This window comes from Indicator indicator, chromosome 6 (genome assembly GCF_027791375.1).
Source record: "Indicator indicator isolate 239-I01 chromosome 6, UM_Iind_1.1, whole genome shotgun sequence".
NCBI classification, from domain to species: Eukaryota; Metazoa; Chordata; class Aves; order Piciformes; family Indicatoridae; genus Indicator; species Indicator indicator.
Genome location: NC_072015.1, coordinates 23,149,259 through 23,169,761, shown reverse-complemented (window position 1 = coordinate 23,169,761; position 20,503 = coordinate 23,149,259). Strand labels below are relative to the sequence as shown.

General features: G+C 40.0%; 1 protein-coding gene and 1 non-coding gene across 2 annotated transcripts in view; both read left to right on the top strand.

Moving 5' to 3' along the window:
* The window catches only part of COBL (cordon-bleu WH2 repeat protein), a 110,831-nt gene that overhangs the window by 73,415 nt on the left and 16,913 nt on the right, over positions 1–20,503 (top strand). The window contains 1 exon segment of the mRNA XM_054381982.1: positions 16,119–16,419. Coding sequence (XP_054237957.1) covers positions 16,119–16,419 — 301 coding nt within the window.
* Positions 11,683–11,814, top strand: LOC128967800 (small nucleolar RNA SNORA16B/SNORA16A family). Its single transcript, XR_008489127.1, has one exon. It is a non-coding gene; the product is annotated as a small nucleolar RNA SNORA16B/SNORA16A family (small nucleolar RNA).

The following is a 20,503-nucleotide window of genomic DNA, read 5'->3' as shown; positions in this document are numbered from 1 at the left end:
TCTCGGGGAGAGTTGAAACACATGTGTTTAAGACAGCAGTTCTGTCTTCTAAAGACAGAAGTTCTGTCTTCTAAACTTGGCTTGCAGTCACTGCCATGACTTTGATATATATTTAGTGCATGCAGTAGGCACCATTTAAATTTCCGTACTAAAATACATGTTATTTTAGAATACAGAATGGAAAATTACAGCTATGTTGTTTTCTGATGTTGTCACAAAACTATGAAGACTCCCTTCCAGGGTAGTGGGACAAACTTGGCTTTCACTGTTTACACACTTCTTATTCAGGTGTCTCATGTATAGTATGCAAATAAGCTTCTGTATAGCTAGAGAAGTCCACTGTTAAACTAGTTAAAACTGATAAGTTGACAGAACAAAACCTGATTCTTCAAATAGTGGAACAGTTTAACTATGTGAGCTATACATACTTTAATAACTGGGTGGCATCTTAAGCATACTGTTGTACTTGAACAATGCAGTATGGTGGAATATGTTGAAATTGTCACACCTATACAAACAAAGTCACTCGTGCTTTATCAGTAACAAACTAAACGTCTGTGTCTAGATAAATACATGAACAAGGTCGGGGGGAAGGTGTGAGAACTTTAATCCTAGGTGTGAATTTGAAGTTGTTCTTGATTTACAGATTATGTATGGGCTGAGGAAGGATTAGTATTTAAAATGGCATTGAATTTGTAGTGCAAGATTGTAATGATTCAAATGCTGCAATGCACAGGGTCCCACAGAGAGCAAACTATTGAAAAATTTTGTGTTCTCTGCTGCAGGTAGGTGATAGATAATACCTATACCAAAATGCTTGTCCGTCCTTAGAGATGCTCATATGCACCTCTTCCTATCGTCACTTCCAAGTCAGTAAATACTGACTAAAATGCTTGCCTGCTTTCTTCTAAGAAATTGAGAATTCTGGCCATGTACATTCACTTCTGAGTTTTAGGGCCTGATGGAGCAAAAGGCTGAGAGCAGAGACAGAGTCTCTTTTGTCAGCTCCTTTTGTAGATTCCATAATTGGTTCCTGGCATGGATAAAAGAATTACTTTCCAACCTACTGTACCATAAACAAAGGTGCAGCATAAGGGAGGACAAAGACCTAAAACAAAAGAAGACCAAGGAAGGAATGAGAAAGGAGAACTATGGTAGACTTTTTTTTTTTTTTTAAGACTATTGTGATTAAAAGCTGAAAGTGAAGTGGCTGAATACATAATGGTAACCTCCTATAAAGAGTGAAGTATTGGTAGGGGTTTGCTCTACTTTTTAGAGCAAACAAACAGAATAACTATGATTTTCACTTTAAGCATCTTACCAGTTTCTCAGATGCGTTAAATCAGTGCACAGGAGTCACATAATTGTTTGCCACCAGGAAGTGTTTAGTCTGCTTTCTCCCAAGAGACAAAACAAAAGAAAACAGTTACTTGGGGTTTTGTTTGTTTCATTTTATGTTGGGTTTGTTGTTTTGTTTTTTTTTTAATAAGAAATCTTATTTCAATTAAACACATCATATATAAACATTTTCTTGATTATTCATGATTGGAAAACTTTTTAATGTTTAAAACCCTTGTCTGCTTTCCAAGAAGATGAGACTGTAACCTGCCAAGGAGGGATGGAATACACTTGTCTCCAAGAGGCAAGAGAATCTTTGAGAGTAAGCTAGCCAATATAATCAGGAAGGCTTTAAACTGAAGTTCTCAAGGGGTGGGGTCCAACACGGCCATACATGTGCCATTGCACCAGTGGGAAAATAGACCAGACCAATCACAACAGTAACAGGTAGGACTATGGTGGTTCCTCTTATTCTCCTCCAAGGTCACCTTCTTATTCCATTAAGTTTCTGAAGTGTCTGTATATCAAGGCAAAAAGTGTGGGGAATAAACAGGATGAACTAGAGATCTGGGTGCAGATGCAGGGCTGTGATCTCGTGAGAATTACCGAGACATGGCGGGATACCTCACGTGACTGGAAAGTCATCAGGGATGACTATGTACTTTTTAGGAAAGACAGACAAATAAGATGAGGTGGTGGAGTTTTATGTGAGTAAGCATCTAGAATGCATTGAGCTTAACCTGGAGGGGGATGAAGAACGTATTGGTAGCTTATGCGTAAGAGTTAAGGGACATGTAGACATAGGTGATAGTGTTGTAGGCATCTACTACAGACCACCAAAATAAGAAGAAATTATTGACGAGGCCTTTTATAGGCAGCTGGAAGTAGCCTCAGGAACACATGCCCGGGTGCTCATGGGTGACTTCAGTCACCCTGATACTAGTTGGGAAGATCACACAGCCAGGCATACTCAGTCAGAGAAAGTTCTTGCAGTGCATTGATGACAACTTTCTGCTGCAGGTGGTTGAAGAACCATTGAGGAGAGGTGTGATGCTGGACCTTGTATTAACAAACAAGGACTGGTCAAGGACATTAAGGTCAGGGGCAGCCTTCACTGTACTGACCATTAAATGATACAGTTTAGTATTGTTAGGGAAAGAAGCAGTGTAAATAGTGAAATTTCTACCCTGGACTTTAAGAGGGTTAACTTTGTCGTCTTCAAAGATCTACTTAGAAGAATCCTGTGAGCTAGGGCTCTAGAAGGTAGGGGGACCAGAGAGCTGGTTAATATTCAAGCAGCACCTCCTTCAAGCTCAAGATGAGTATATACCCTCAAATAAATTAAAAAAAAATCATGCAGAGAAGTCAAGAGACCTGCATGTATAACCAAGCTGCTGCTGGAAAAACTCAATTAGAAGAGGAAAGCTCACAACATGTGGAAAAAGGGCCTGCTTAGTTGGGAGGATTATCAAAATACTGTCAGAGTATGTAGAGATGCAACAAGGAAGGCCAAGGCTCTCTTGTAACTAAATCTGGTTAAGGGCTTCTTTAAATCCTTCAACAGAAGAATAGAGGAAAAATGGATCCACTGTTAAATGAGATGGAAGACATGGTGACAAGAGGATGCAGAGATGGCAGAATATCCTGATTGCCACCTTTGCCTCACTCTTTACTGCTGACACCAGCCCTTGGGAATCCCAGACACTGGAAGTAAAGGAACAAAACCGGAGGGAGGAAGACTCTCCACTGGTCAGCGAGGACAGGATTAGAGATTGCTTGGATAAACTGAAAATGCATAAATCCGTGGGCTCCGACAGGGCACATCCACGTGTGCTGAGGGAGCTGGCTGATGTTGTTGCTGAGCCATTCCCCCATCATTTTTGAAATATCAGGGAGAAGAGGAGAGGTGCCTGAGGACTGGAAAAAAGCCAACATCATTCTAGCCTTTAAAAAGGGGAAGAAGCAAGACCCAGGCAACTACAGACCCATCAGCCTCGCTTCCATCCCTGGAAAGGTGATGGAACAGCTCATTCTGGAGGCCATCTCTAACCATATAGAAGAAAAGAAGGTTATCAGAAGTAGCCAGCATAGACTAACAAAGGGGAAATCTTGATTGACGAATCCAACAGCCTTCTATGAAGGCATGACCAAATGGGTAGATGAAGGGAGAGCAGTGGTTATTGTCTACCTAGACTTCAGCAAGGCTTTTGATGATGTTTCCCTTAACTCCTTCATAGGTAAACTCAAGAAAAGTGGGTTAGATGATTAGACTGTGAAGTGGTTTGGAAACTGTCTTAACAACAGAGTTAAGAGGGTAATGACCAGTGGTGCAGAGTCCGGTTGGAAGCTGTGGCCAGTGGTGTTTCCCATGGATCAGTAATGGGTCCAGTTTTGTTCAGTATCTTCATCAGTGACCTGGATGGGGAGAGAGAGTGTACCCTCAGCAAGTTCACTGATGATACCAAACTGGGAGGAGTGGCTGATATACTGGAAGGCTGTGCTGCAATCCAATGAGATGTGGACAGGCTGAAGAGTTGGGTGAAGGGGAACATCATGAAGTTCAATAAGGACAAGTGCAGAGTTCTGCATTTGGGGAGGAATAACACCAGGCAGTAGTACAGACTAGAGGCAGTCCTGCTGGAAAGCTACTCCATGGAGAAAGACCTTGGAGTCCTAGTGGATGGTAAGTTATCCTTGGGATAGCAATGTACTTTTGTGGCCAAGAGAGCCAATGGTATCCTGGGATGCATCAAGAAAAATGTGTCCAGGAGGTCTAGGGAGGTTTTCCTCCCCCTTTTCTCTGCCCTGGTGAGACCACAGCTGGAATATTATGTCCAGTGCTGGGCTCCCCAATTCAAGAGAGGCAGGGATCTGCTGGAGAGAGTCTAACAGAGAGCTGTGGGGATGGTTAAGGGACTTGAATATCTGTACTATGAAGAAAGATTGAGAGAATTGGGGCTGTGTAGTCTTGAGAAGAGATGGCTGAGAGGGGATCTTAGTAATGTGTGTAAATATGTGAGAGAGGTCCCTTCCAATCCCTAACATTCTGTCATTCTGTGATTCTAACTATATGCTGATAAACTGACCAATCAGTTAAAGGAACTCTGAGGTTTAACTGTCCAAGTTTTCCAAAAGATAACATCTGAGGGAAAACCAAACCAAACCAAAACATGCGTATACTGTTATCTACTTGTTTGCTGCACTCCCTTGTGGACATGTCCAGTTTCCTCTGTACCTGGCAGCTTTCCTGTTCTGTGCTCATCAAGCTAATTAATGGGATTCAGATGTTCCTCAAATAAAATCATTTGTCTTCAGCCTCCTCTTACAATGGACACAGATTGTACTAAAAAAGCTTTTCTTCACTTTCAGGGTACATGAAGTGCACACCATTCCTCAAAATACAGGGCTTTGACAGTGTATATATTGCATTTTTTTACACAAGAAGTCCTTGCAGTTTTTCCACAGAATTAACTTAGTGCATGTGAGAAAATTAGCAGACTGAAAGTAGTGAAGACAGAAATCTTTAAATTTACATACTGTAATGTGGAGAGCAAAAAAAAAATCAGTTTGATTCTGTGCAGGGCCACTCTAAGGTGAAAGGAGAATATGATAATCTGATGAAATTATGAGCAACATTCCCTCAGATATTCTTAGTAGATAATAGATTGAGCTTTAATGTCAGCACATATATGAAGAAAGTCTTCTTGTTCTTTCTGCCTTTCTATGAAACTTTTGGAACTGAACTTTAGACTTATCCTTCCTGACTAATTCAGAAGACAGCCATTTTAAAGTTTCTGGGGGGGTTTCACAGACAGACTTACAACAGCATGACCTTCTCAACTTAATTTCTGTAGGAACCGAGACTAAAAGAAATTAAAGACATTTCCAAATTTCCCATTTAAAAAATGACCTTTTATGCTGATCCTAATAAGCCCATTAACTCAGGTGAAAAATTCCCCAAACCAGCTTGTCTGTTTTGAGGATATGATCATAGTGCAGCTTCAAATTCCAGAAATGGCCTTGCTCCAGCAAAGCACTTAAGCATGCTTAATCAAGTACCCCATTATGCAGCATGCACGTTATTACTGAATGAACTGTGTAAATGAAAGCTTTAAAATGCTTCACATGAATAAAAATGCAGACAAATTTTCCCTGTGGGGATTCATCCCATGCAGGAGATATCTGCAGCTTTGCATTTTAATCAGTCAGTGGCAAAACCCAACTGCTGAAGTTGAAGTAGGATCTGATACTAACATCACAAAATATGAAAATGGATAATTTATTCCAGTTGGGTGTTCACATAGATGATGAACATTTCTTGTGTTGGGCTACTGTTCACCATAGTATCAGAGATGACACTTCTATTAACATTTTACTATCTGTAAATCAGTACAGAGCATAATATCTGGTTACCACTCTTGCATGTTTTTCTCCCTCCTGGTATTTCAAGTTAATAGGGAAAGGGAGCCCCAGAGCCAAACACAATTGATGAGATAATTGACTTCACAAGAGACTATGAAAGAGCAAGCCAAGTTCAATTCTGACTTAAGTATTCCCATCTTTGCTTGTGTCTGAAGTGATCTGATCTAGTCCATCTGCTGTCAAAGAGGAGTGGTGGCATTACAGCAGAGCTCTTCTTTGAGCACTTTGGAGTTGACCTATCCAATATTTGCTGCCTTATTAAGCTCCCAGGGAGAGCTTCATTGTGCACCACTGAAAAAGATAACCTCATGACTAGAGCTTGAAGTGCAGTTCTTGATACACTGCATTTGATTCTTGCCTCATGCAGTAATTTCTAGGCTGCATCTGTGTTGCTGGAAGCAAATGTCTCTTGCTTTCCATCCATACAACCAGTGGCCTTTAAGGGCTTCTGCACTATGTCTGTGGCTCATTACTGCTAGCATAGGCCCAGTGTGCCCAGCGGTGTTTTAGCTGGTGAGTGTGCTTGGCATACACTGTCCTGGCTTCACTGCCCTTGGTTTGCCCTCATTCTATCAAGGGAGTCTGGTCTTCAGAGCTTCTATGAAATGTCCTTTGAAAATAGTGTGATGCTCCTATGGAGTGTATCATGCAAGGTCAAGGAGATACTTAGCATACTCCTAGTTTTGTTCTCTGTAAGAATAATTCTTTCTTCACTGGGCAGTTTCAGATAGCAAAGTGTCTTAGTGATGCAAAGCGTTCAGGTTGTCCAGACGGTCTTTCCAGGTGTATACATCAGTGGACATCAGAGTGCTAGAGTGTGAATGTGCAGGAAAATATGTAACTAAACTCAGAAAATAAGCATGCTCTTCTAGGTCAAAATATTTCTGCAAATACAATTGCTGAAGCAAACCACCAGCAAAAGTATATTGAAAATGCTCTTGTTGACTGAACTTTGGAGAGGGAAGCAGGTATTCGTTGATCCAAGAGGAGTCAGCTGATGTACATCAAAAGAGGTAAGAGCTTTGTGTCTTTATAGCACAGCAGCATATGAAAATGTTTTCATATCTAAATAGGGACCTAGCTGTTGAAAACCTTCTGTGAAGGTATTTATGCTATTGGTGGTTTGGCTGAAACATGTTTTGGCCAATTAAATGGAGTTATTTTGTGCTGTCCTAATTGTAAGTTAAACAGGTGGTTTGTGCATGAAACATTCAATTTTCTCAGGCTCTGTCTGAGTTCAGATGAGAGTATAGATACTATCCTACACAAAGCTAGAAGGTGACGTAAGGGAAAATGATGGATGCAGTGGTGGACTGGGGTGCTGTGAGAATGTATAAGAAAAAATCTGCAAGAGTGGTAAGTCACGTTTTGTTCACCACCACTGCAGCCTGGAGTTCACTCTTAGCTTTTGATATTAAGCAAACCCACTATTTGCTGCCATTACTGCCTCTTAAGTCTGTATTGTTACAGAAGGTACTAAAAGCATTTTTTCTCATTTGTGCAGCAGTTCTCAGTACAAGTGCTTATATGCCCAAGGCAAGTATACTTCGTCCTCATAAGCAGAAAGCAGCTGTTGACATTTTTTTTATTTTTATGTGTGTAAAACCTAATGATTTCAGTTACAGATACGTTTTGATCTGATTCTTTTCCACAGTTCCTAACTTCTAAATCAGTTTTAATCAGAAATAAATACAGAACTGTGAGATGAATGGTGTCTCTGTCCTACAGAAAGAGCTCTTAAATCCCACAAGTGTGTGTGTATGTATGTGTATGTGTGTTTGGTTTAGGGTTGGAGGATTTTGTCTCCTCTTTACCGAGTCTGCTGGCACCTAGTCTCTGGGGAAGGAAACTATAATTACAATGGAAAAGTGTTTTATGTTTTTCTCCTCTGGTTTACGCTGGAAATATGAAACTGTAGTAGAGATTTTATGGAATTGGTAACAGCCAAACTTAAGAAAGATAATTAATTGATAGAATAGAGTGCACGGAGGGGAAAGACAGTGAAGTTTAAAAAGATACGTTGAGCAAGTGACCTTTTCTCTGTGGTCTTGAAAATCACCTAATAAAACATTCTTTTATGGCATAGGTGCACTAATCATTTTTGTTTCTAATTGTTACACTGCTTTTCAGACAGTTTTATAGAGTGTGCTCTCTAATGTGGCCTATGAAAATCACCTTCACAGTCCATTTGTTTAGATTCTGCAGTGTGCTTGAATGGAAGCTGACCACCTCTGTAAAGGATATGGATTGCCTATATCTATCACATAAGACTAGTAATTCCCAGCAAAATGGTGGTTTAGTTTTTCAGGCTCATTACACCAGGCAGTATCTGGTTTTAGATCTAGATTTTTCCTTTCCTGCAAAAGCCTCCAGAGAGTCCCATTATTGCTCATGGCATGTTACCAGTGTTACACATGGGGATTTATGAAGTGTGGGTCTGACACTATCTATTACATGATCTTAAATATATTTCCATGTTACCCTTGTCTTCTAACCTACAGTTTCTGCTTGCTCATAGTCTTTTAATTACACAGATTAGGCACACTGCTCCTCTCCTCACACCTAAGTAAAGGACCACTAGAGTTAGGAAAGCACCTTGTGAGTCATTTTAGCTTACTGTTAACCTCAGATAGCAAACACCATGAACTGCTGTGAAAGTCTCTCCATCATATGTCATTGTGTATAAAAGGAAACAAACAACTGAGACTGCTGACTGATTTTTTAAAATCTATCCTTCTCTAAGCCAAGTGGTAATGTTCTCCAGTTAATCAAGGGAAGATTGACACATGATCCTTTTCCTGTCAGAAGGCACTTTGCTCTTCGTGTTGCTTTTGCAACACCCGATCCCTTCAAATAAGGAAGTCTGCTTACTGGTATGGTGTAGAGTTGTCAGAACATCCAACAAGGCCTTTATAAAAGCAAGGAACCAGTAGATTCAAGTAAGTGCCAAAAAGTAGAGGATGAAAAGCAGTTTAGCAGTAGCATGCTAGGTCAAATCAGAAAGGCAGAAATCAGAGAGGCTTTTTCAGTCACTGAAGAAAGGATTGTGGGAAAGAAATGTGGATAATAGAGTCCAATATGTTCATTATCCCCTTGTCTGAAAACTTGTGTTGCATTAGTTCAGAAATTTTTCTTTGTTTGGCAGGTGGTAAAAATAAAGGTCTGGCATGAAAGAGGATAGCAGACATTTACCTGAATTGGTAGTTTCGAAACTCTGAGTCTTTGAAGAGCCAGCAGTTCTACCTGGTGCTGTTTTGAGAGGGAGATTTCGTTATAATTTTCAGCGTAGATGTGAAAGAATCAAACATTAGTGTGCAGACCTTCACTGTTGTTTGTACATGGAAAACACAATGAAGAGACTGGAATACTCTTCAGTTCCCACCCCCTGGCTAGATCCCATCTTGTATTGCCTTTGGTGTAGTAAACATTGTTGCCAGAAAAGCTTTTGTAAAAGTTACAATACTTTTGTGTTGTGATATCAACTAACAGCAGGCAGAATTAACCTCAAGGGGACTGCTTAACTACCTCAAATTCATAAGGCAGGTTAAATGAGTCCACACTCCATTTATTTTTCAACCATAAGTAAGTCTAGGTATCTAAGTCAGCTGTGATTAGCTTGGTATCAACTGTGGAAATGCTGCAGATTCACAAGGTGTATCTAATAATGCTCAATGTGTACCTTTCTGATTATATGCGTGGTGAGACACATCCTTTGTGAGTATTAGGATTTTTGTTACTGGCTAATGTGTGAAGGTATGGATTTACTTCTGCTTGCAGGTTTTGTGCAGTTAACAATGACTGCAATTGAAGAACCTGTTGGAAAATATATGTATGGGACATAAGACTAGGAAGGAGTATAAAAATGTCTCATTATGTGAGAACTGGGAGTCACATGCACGACTCTGTGAATCAGCAGCATGCCCTTATGAAGGTGAAGCATTAACCACAGTCTGGGTTGTGCTAGGCAAGAGCATAGCCAGCAGATCAAGGGAAATGATTTTACTTAGGCTGCCATGAAGCCACATCTGTGTTCATTGTCCAAAAGCAGGTTCAGTTTTGAGTTTCATGGAACAAGATACAAACTAGAGCAGAGGCAGCAGATTCTGGCAGAAGGCACTGAAGATGTACATGAAAGATGCTGCGGCAGGACTTGTTCAGCCTGCAAAAGCAAAGGATAAGGAGAGTTTGAGTGCTGTCTTTCATGTGAAAGAAGAGGAAGAGCTAGTCAGACATTTGTCAGAGATTCACTGCAGAGGCTAAGACTGCAGCAGTGGCAAGTTGCACCAAGAAAGTTCTCAGTTTGGCATTAAACATTGTTCTTTATGGAGAGAAGTATAAAATATTGCCCACCAAGTGATATCCCATAGAGGCTGGGGAGTCTCTATGCTTGGAGATTTTCAAAACTCTAAGCTGGAAGTTACCCTTGCTTTGAGGAGGACATTGAACTAGGTGACCTCCAGGGAGCCTTTCCAAATTAAATTATTCTGTGATTCTGTGACCTAAATTTGATGAGGGAACATTATGTTGCTCTTCATCCTCATTTTGGAGCAGGACTGGAGCTGGAGAACATGGTCCTTCAGCTCAGCATTTCCTGGCCTCATCTTCATTTTCTTCAAGGCAATAAGAGGATCTGAGAGAGGAGTGCCTCGGAGCTCGATCCATTCCTTCCACACACCCCATGCTGTTGTCAATGTGTAACAATGGCCATGGATTTTCTCTTTGTTTCTTTTAACTTAAAAAAAAATGAAATTATGCGAAGAGGCATATTGGACTAAGACAGTCTTAATGGCAATAAATGGAGAGGTTCATCCATTCTGCCTCGTGTTTTAACTGCTCACTGAATGGTTTTTAACTATCTCTACATAAAGAATTTTGATCTATGATCAAATCTGAAATTTTGATCTATGATCTATCTATATTGTAAAATGTAACTTGAGCACATTGTACCTGTATGAAAATTCTTAAATTAATCCTGTGATGTCCATTTTCATAATCTCTGTTAACCATTGCCATAACTTTCCCATTTCTTCCACCATCCTTCTTCCAAGTGTATGAAAAAATGTACACTTTTTAATACTGGGCTAATTTACTGGTACTGCCAGTATAAATAATTAGAGTGGTGGGTTTTTTTCTCTTCCTAGAAGTTTTAAGTACTGTCAGTGAAATAATTACATTGTAATTTGGGAATCATTATAGGAATTAATATTCTTTAACATCATGCAGTTTGTAATGTTTTTTACAACTGTATTGTAATAGACAATTTGAACTACAGCAAAGCAATTTCAGTCCATGAAAAGAAAGTTTTTTGGCAGTGGAACAAGTGATGAAAGTAATTGGAAAATAATTGCCAACCTCTTAGCCAGAACTCGGAGGAACTAAAGGAACTCTGCATCTCTCAAACCATTGTGATTATTCACCATGCAGGAGCTAAATCAGCTGTTACCTCTTTAAAAATGCTTTTGGATATACTGTTTCTGTCCATATTGAATGTGACAATAGACATGTAGCAGTGCTGTAAAACCTGAAGATCAAAGCACTTCAGAAACAATTACAGTCTGACAAGAAATAGACTCTGCTTATTGGATTCAGAGGGAATGATGGTTTGGGCCTTAGTCACTGACTTGTGAGCCTGGGTAGGAAATGTGTCTTTGGAGCCCTTAGGTTTGATTCTAATCTCACTCAAAATCAGTGGTGATTATTTTTGTCATAGTAATCAAAGTGAGTATTTTATGCATGGTAGTCTTCACCTTTTGATCAAATCATTTTTGTAAGTGCTGGTTAGCATTTAAACCATGTGAGGCTTATCTCTCTCTCCATCATTGGCATTCTGTGTAAGTAATGTGTGCATACATGTCATATCAAACTGTGCAAATGCAGACGTGACTCCTCGTATGAACTCAGAGTTCAGTGTTCTCCTAAATAATTAGCGCCTATTGAGATTAAAGAGACAAGATCTCTTTTGTGTTAAACAAGAAGCTTACATTCTTTTCTGATGAACTCTTCTCTGTTTTCCTTCTTGATGATTGTGAGCAACATTCTTGCAAAGAGACATCCCAGTCCTGTCCCACCATCTCCGGTCCTGTTTCATCCTGTCCCACCACTCCCCCCTCTCCTGCAATAAAGCCTTAGTAACTTGTGTTGACCTAATTGTGCAGTGACAGCGCCTGCTGCTAAGTGGGGGAGATCCCTGCTATGGCATTCACTTGGGCTTTGTATACTCTGCAGCCTGGAGCAAGACATAGGTAAGCAGCAGTGCAGAGCATTGAGGGAACCTCCACTTCCACTTTTGGGTGAGATGTCTCATGGAGACTTCAGGATGACTTGGAGACTGCGAGCCAAGTTGTACACTCGTCCCAATATCAGTTCCTACCTAAAGCCAGTGAATGGGGTCAGGCATTACTGAAAAAAGATCTTGGCATCGTTATGTATTTGGGAATACAGACAGACTTCTGAAGTACAGCAATGTTTGTCTAATATATTATCTGTGGCAGCTGTTATTTGTGTATCCAGTCCTGAAGTACTTGATGAATAAATACTCTGTCTTAACCTGGATGTGTCTACATGAGATCACAGAATCAAGAATTGTCAGAGTTGGAAGGGACCTCAAGGATCATCTAGTTCCAACCCCCCTGTCATGGGCAGGGGCACTTCCTGCTAGATCAGGTGGCCCAGACCCACATCCAGCCTGGCCTTAAAAACTTCCAGGAATGGGGCTTTCATCACCTCTTTGGGCAACCTATTCCAGTGTCTCACCACCCTTATGGTGAAGAACTTCTTCCTAATATCTAATCTAAATCTCCCCTCCTCTGGCTTGGATCCATTCCCCCTAGTCCTATCACTACTCAACATCCCCAGAAGTCCCTCCCCATCTTTCTTGAAGACCCTTCAGATACTGGAAGGCCACAATAAGGTCTCCTTGGAGCCTTCTGTTCTCCAGACTGAACAACCCCAACTCTCTCAGCCTGTCCTCATAGGAGAGGTGCTCCAGCCCTCTGATCCATCCTCATGGCTCTTCTCTGGACATGCTCCAGTACACCCATATATTTCTTGTAATAGGGGTTTCAGAATTGGACACAGTACTCCAGATGGGGCCTCATGAGAGCAGTGTAGAGGGGGAGAATCATCTCTCTTGACCTGCTGGCCACACCTCTCTTGATGCAACCCAAGATACAGTTGGCTTTCTGGGCTGCAAGTGTACAACGATGGCTCCCAAGTCCTTTTCTTCAGGGCTGCTCTCAAGCCAGTCCTTGCCTGCCTATATCAGTGCCTGCAATTGCCCCAACCCAGGTGCAGGACCTTGCACTTGGTCTTGTTGAATGTCATGAGGTTGGCACAGTCTCACCTTTTCATGTAGTGTCATGACAGAGAAAATCACAAGGCAGAATCATGTCTACCACCACGTGTTACCTGATTCTCTATAGAATGAGAAAGTTTTAAAAGATACTTCCTGGCTCCTGGAGTCAAGACTACTCAGTAAACCTAAGGTAGGCTTTTTTCATGTCTCATGTCGTTACCCAGTAATGCCCATCCATCTTCAGTTTGCACCAGTGGAGACTTAAGCATGTCGAGGGAGGAATAGGTTATTACTTAATCTGTCCAAGGATAGCTCAACTTTAAAATGGATGTTTTAGTGATGCTCTTAACTGAAACAAGGCTGTTTATATGACACAGAATCGTTGCAGTCATGTTTTATGTGTGTGTTCTCATGTTCAGTTGAGTAGTAATGGCAGTCAAAATGCAATTCTGTTCAGTGTCATGTGATAAATGTTTAAAAATTAATGGATCTGCTCAGTGAAAATAAAAGATTAGGGAAGTGCTTTTGCAAACTGATAGACTTGAAGAAATGGCAACATTTTGTGTTTGCTTGAGCACAGGAATTTAATTGTTGAATAGAAGGATGCCTTTCCTTAGTGCTGTGCTTCAGGATAAAACTGCTGTTGAATGAGGAGATTCTTACGCTGGCAAGATCTGCCAAGATCCAAATGTAACAGATAGGCACAGATTTGCATGTGGACCCTACTAGTAAGAGAATTGGTTTTCGTTATGCTTGTGAATATGTGGGAAGAATGAGCTGGGGGATGGAGGTCCTGCTATAGGTCAGTTTGCTGGATTACGTGAAGGAGAGACTCTAGTGTTGGTACTACAGAAGGCAAGTAGGGCTGTGCTACTAAAAGGATGTAAGTCCCTGAGCAGAAAGATGCAGGAGATAGTTGCCCACAGGCAAGAAGAAGGTGAGGACATGAGAGGGGCAATTAGGAAAAGCCTGCCTCCTCATGTCAGGAACTGGAAGCAGCTACTTTATTACAATTTGCTGTGCCAGCTGTAAGGAGGAGGTCATTTCTGGCATCCTGGTGACAACAGATGTGGCCTGTGTTAGACAGAGGTCTTTTTGCATCAAGGTATGCTGCATTGTGCATTGCTTCCAAATGTTTCCATGTGCTTCTACTCTTTAAATTGATTTCTATCCTACTTTGTTCTGGTTTTAACATATTGTAGCTTTCACTAGTGCTTTGGTGGTGAGTTGTAACTGGGAATTTTTTTCTTTGTTAGAAAGCCAAGCAGGCCATACACTCTTATCTGTTTGTCTATGGTCTGGTTTTGTAGGGTTTTATTATTTGGTGTTTAATGTCAAATTAATCATATTTCTTCTTGATGCTGGTGTTTTCCAAACTGAATTTCTGCCATGAGCGTACTCTAATCCATTCAGTGGCACATATTTAGTTCCCATAATGGTCATTTTTAGATGGAACAATCTCTTAGATTAACTTGGGACCTAGGCTAACGTTACAGAAAATGAGGTCATAGAAGCCAGTTGCTTCCAAAGTCATGACAGAGTCTTTGGATCATCTTCCCTCATTAAAATCGATGCTTAACAGCACTTACAACTTTAATCATGATTTGTAACCCTCTGAATTTTATTGCTTCTGATGTCAGAAATCAATTTCACTGCTTAATGGCATCTTGTAACATCAGAAAAGGAGAACGTTGGTTTGATTTTTATTTTAGTTTTACTCAAAGCTTCACCGCAAAGCTACATCCTTACAAAATAATTTATATGACGTTTTTGACAAAGTTGCTTGCAGTTGTCTGACTTAAAGCAAATATTTTTGTATATATGACACAATATTAAAGTATTTCTCTGTGTTGATCTTTTTTATTGAGCTATATGCTTTAAAAAGTTGTAGATTCTGACTCTAAAAACCAGTGAAATGTATATTTAATCTTAGTTGTACTTGTAGATCTGAGACTTCTTATATAATTAACATCCACCACAAGTGTCAGCAGGATCAGACCATAAACTGATGTTTAGTCTTCCTTCTGCTTACTCAGGTTGAAGAATAGAATGCAGCACATTTATAATTCCAAATTAGACATTTAAATTAGTCTTTATTGATTCCTTTTGATCAAAAGAAGTGTGTTTGGGCTTGATTATGTCTTAGTCACTCAATAATTTCAGTCATTGAAATTACTGACCTTGTTGGGAATTCCCCATTAGTGGTGTAATTGCAGGATGGCATCTAGAGTTGGATATTTCTTAAGGATAATAACAAAATTGTCTTTTTCACCAAAAATACTCTAAACAAATGAAAACCCAAGTAGCTCATAGGAACCAAACTAAAATTGAATATGAAAAATACGGTACTATGTCTAAGCTTCTCTCAAAATTTGCAACTTTTGATAGAGCTAAATGTTCCAAGGGATTATCTTTTTTAAATTATGAAATGTAGGAGAAGGTCCTGGTGTAAGCATGGTAGTGTCTGCTTTTCTGTACACTTGCTACAAGATGTTGTATGCTTTGATAAATGAGATGATTGTTATTCTCCTACTTAAGATATGAAAAACTGAATGTTGGTAAAGTGACATCCAGTGGGCCAGCCATAGATCTGGTTTGCCAGTTCAGTGTCCCAACTGGGAAATGGTATAGACTGGGAAATGAACAGACTCCTTATTGAGAATGTCACTCTCTGACAGCATGGAAGAGGAATAATGAGATTGTGTAGTCAGAAGCAGTAACAGGAGTGATTTCTTTCACCATGTAATTTAAATTTTGATCTAATTCCCCAAGCAACTGTCTCTGGAAAGTTGTTTCTTCATAGAAGTATGGAAATTGATTTGTTCTGAAAGATAGAAAACAAAAACTGTGCAGGACAGGCATGCCAAACCAGCTTTCTAACAGCAAAGAAGGACAAAACTGTAGTCACTTTCCAAATCATCTTTATCCTATATACAACTATTGAATTCCATCCTATTTCTAATATATGTCATGTGCTTTTTTCCAATTACAAAGGAATAGCTTTCTGTGTTTGATTTATGTACTGATGACTTTCAACTAACTTTCCTTGTTATATTTCATTTAGAGAGCCTGCTGCCATCCACAACCTTGGATGACACAGTTCTGGAACTATCAGAGGTGGAAGAAACAGCTTCAGAAAACAGCTGTTTTGCATCTGAGGAGGCCACAGAAGACTCAGGTGTTGTGAGTTCCCCATCTGACATTGTATCTTTGGATTCCCAAAATGGCAGTATGAAGTTGAGAGACAACAAACTGGTCAATGGCTCTGTGGACTCAGCTGAGGCAGATGCGATGCATGGCACAGAGACATGCCCTGTAAAGAGTGCCTGCTGCGATAGTGTGACATCAGACAGTGCTCCACAGAGGTAAAAATTTATTTGCAGCTAGCTCGTGGAAAATACCTTGCATGTCCTCCTTGTAGGGAGTCGTTTAAGAAAACCAACTTCTACTTTTTCTTGCTCTTTCATAAACCAGAACCCATGCCAAATGACTCCTCCCAGTAAAAAGCTCACTGCCAAGTCCCCTGCAGTGACATACTTGTAGCAACAGGCAAAGGTCACTTTTCTGTTTGAACTTGTAGTTAAATTTCTCACAAAAGACCACTTCCCTCCAGAGCTGATTTCTGTGAGAAGTCTGAAATAATTTTGTTAGTTTCGTTCATATTTTAGTTCTGATAGCATGTAAGTGCTTAAAATGTTACTGTGTATTTATACAGAAAAAAAGACATGCAGATCATAAAATGGAAAACTCATAAAATAGAAAAATTCAAGCCACTGAAGGCCAGGTGGAAAACTATTGTATTCACTAAATTTGGGGGATTGATCTTTGGGGGTGTACATGCATAGATATGTTCACCTAATGCTAAACTTTGCTGACATTATACCTTGGGGATTTTTGTCAGCAGTTTTTTTGTGTTGGTTTTTGGTTTGGTTTTGGCTTTTAATTTGTATGTTTGGTTTTGTTTGTTTCATAAACAAACATTTTCCTGCAGCTTTTGTAGGAAAATGCACAAGAACCTGGAATTTAACTAGAAACTGCCTTCAAGTACAAGTGACTCTTGACACCATTTGTTTGCCAAAACTCACATAGTTGGTGGCAGGGCTGAAAAGGGAACCCAAAATTTATAGGACTTTGTAAATACAAACTGGCCAAAGAGGAAGCCATGCCTTCATCAAGTAGGTGGCCTGGTAATGCTGACAGGGATAAGCTCTGTGTGATGCTACAGAGTTGTGGGGTAGGCAGCAAAAATTCCTCTGAATTTTCAGTTGACAAAAAGTCTGGGATTTCTGGTTTCTCTTCATTCAGCTGCTAATCTGTAGCCCCTTCATAAGTGCATGTATCATGACCTGTTTATTTCCTTCCACACATTTCTGAGGGAGAACTTCATCTCAGATCATATAGTGGGTGGTAAATTAAGCCAAAGTTAGTATTTAACGTATCAGGATGATGTCAGGACTTTTCTTTATCCATCAGTATCACTGAGGACAGGGGTCAAGCCTCATTAGATGCTTGCTCAACAATGTATTTTTGTCATGGTTTGTCCTTTTTCAGTTTCTCGGATCCTAATGCAGTCTCAGAGGATTAGATAGGCTAATATAGTAAATGCAATCAACATTCCAAGCCTGATCCCAAAAAAGCAACCCATTAATTTCAATAAACTTAAATTAGATCTTGTAAGCTAACTAAGCAATCCCAGCTTTTCTCAAAATGCAGGATCTGAACTGGTTAGGAAAACACAGATGAACATTCAGTAGGGGAGGAAGATGTTACCATAACTCCGAGCAAAGACAACAAAGCAAAGCCCTGTAAGAACAACACTAATCAAAAAATATTTTGGAATTTTTCTGATTTTTTTTAGTCAATAGAAGATTGACCACAGGCCATTAAGTGACACACTCTGTCCTGGAAGTCAGTACTCTCTACACCTTTCACTTCAGCCAAATACATAGACCATGATTTTGCCAAGAAAAGTTGGACCAGATGATCCTTGAGGTCACTTCCAACCTGTTATTCTATGATATGTTTTGTATATTGCATTGAGATATACTTTTGCCACACAAACACACAAAAGTTTGAGTAGTTGGTAAAAGTGTGTATATAAGAGACATCAGGACATTTCATAAGCTATCTGGCAGAACTACTGTTTGAGGGTCTTGCTGAGCCAAAGAAGTAGAAGCTGGAAGGGTAGTGTGGTGTGCTGTTCACTGCAGTGACAAAGCTGCCTACTCCCCACTGCTCAGCTGCTGCGAGACCAGCACTGTAGTACTGTCTTGGGCCCTCAGTTCAAGAGAGAGATTGGCAAACTCAAGAGGGTCCAGAGGAGAGTCACTGAGAGGGCTGTGAGAGGGAGAGGAGTCACCTGGGTTGTTCTTCTTGCAAAAGCAACGTAAGCAGAAACCTGACAGCAATCTTCCCTAAACGAAAGGAGAACTCAGGAATACACTGTGAAAGGACAAGAGGCAACCGTCACCAGATGTTGTAAAGGAAATAAAAATTGAATAGAAGGAGGAAATTACTCAAAACGGGGGTGTTTAAGCACAGTGGAAAAGGTTGCCCATGGAGGTCAAGAAATCTCCATGTTTGGAGGTTCTCAGAACTCAGCCAGGCAAAGCCTTGGACAGCCTGGTCTGACTTTGAAATTATCCCTGCTTGGAGCAGGAGGTTTGGCTTAACCTTTTCTGTAATTGTATCATGCTAAATAGTCTGTATTTACCTATTATGTCCATAATTTTAAAAGAGAGGGTTTAGACTGAAATAAGAGACTGTTGTTGTTGTTGTTGCTTGGGGAGTGCAGTTATTTTTGATAAATTCCATTTATTTTATAGGCTCTGAGGCAGCAAAATTGCTTCAGATCAACTTTAGGGTATAGCAGAAACTTAACATTTATGATTTATTTTAATCTTATGTAAGCAACCACTTAGAGTGGCATAGCAAAGATGCTGATAATAATATATTTTAAGCTTTTGTGCTTTGAAAGTGCCAGTAGTACTTGAAGGTAAATTCTACTCCTAACCTCTGATTGTAAACAAACCAGCTTTAAAAATTGTGCTCTTCGAAATCCTTTTGAGGTTAACTTGTTTAAGTTTTTAAAAGCCAAATCCTGAGTGGAGAGAGAGAAGGAAAAAAACCAAGATTTTCTTTTTTTAACCTATTTGTATGAAATTCTTGATTTAATGAGATGTAAGTCAGTTTTGAGTAGAATTTTAAGTACAGCCAAATTTGGAGAATATCAGTTTCAACTTCAACTGTCAGAACAGCTGCCACCCCAAAATCTGTTAGGAGCTCTGAGATTGTATGCAGTTCTTGTGGTGAACAGACTACTTTCAGGACCGAAACAGCCTCCTAAATTCTCAAGTTCATGTGGATAAGTGATACCAAGCTGTACTGAGTTTTAGTATGTTTCGTAAGCTACAAAACTTAAATGAAAATTTTATACAGAGTTTATTCATTCCTATTTACTTTCTTCTGGTCCATGTACCAAAATGAAGGTAAGAGCAAAGAAATTGGGAGTAACATCTTGCTACTGTAAAGAAAAAGTGTTTAGCAGCAGTGGATCCAAGTTCTCCTCGAGTCTAAGCTCCACTGAAGCTAGAAATTTCATTCAGTGATTAATTTGGCCAAGGATTAGGGGGAAAAAAAGTTAATGAGAACAATGGAAATATTTAGCTCATCCTTTTAAATTGTAAAGCTGAAACTTGGACTTAAGAAGTTGTAATGCTGAATACTCAGATCATTTTGTACTCTGTGTTGTGAAAATTATCCTAAAAGTAGAAGCAAATTATGTTTGGAGTGTGAAAGGTCCGAGTGATATTTTGCACATCCTCTGTGAAGAACTGAAGCGAAGAGTGGAATCAAGTCCAGAGTTTTTATTGAGGTTTGGTCCAGAGGCTTAACCTGTGCTCTAAGAGATCAACAGTATTTTGCCATGTTGCTTACTTTGGTTAATTGCATGTTTAGTTTTAAATTGATTTTTCGTAGAGTTTCTGGAATTGTTTACTGGTCTCTGTGTAGTCATAGGGGCTGCACCTCATCTGCTGCTGAGGCTGAGGAAAGTCGTGAGCGTTTAAGAATACAGTCTTCAGCATGGAATAGGTTTGTCTGCACAAAGCAGCACAAACAGTACAGCCAGGTCAGAAATGGCATAATACCACAGCCTTTGCACACACAGAAATGACAATCACAGCAGAACTCAAGTCTCCTTCAGTTCCTAGAGCACAGTAACAGCGATATCTCAAAGAAGGTCCCCGGATTCCAGGGTTTCCAAGGTGATGTTTTTGCTCCATGGCTTTGTTTTCCAGTACCTGGGAGTAACTTGCAAGTGCACTCTGGTTTCTCTGACAGGAGTTGGGGGGCTGATGTTAGTGTTGTGATTCGTGTTCTAGCAATCTTAATCCAAATGCACATCTTAATTATCATACAGAGCATCAAATCAAATGTCAAAACGCTCTA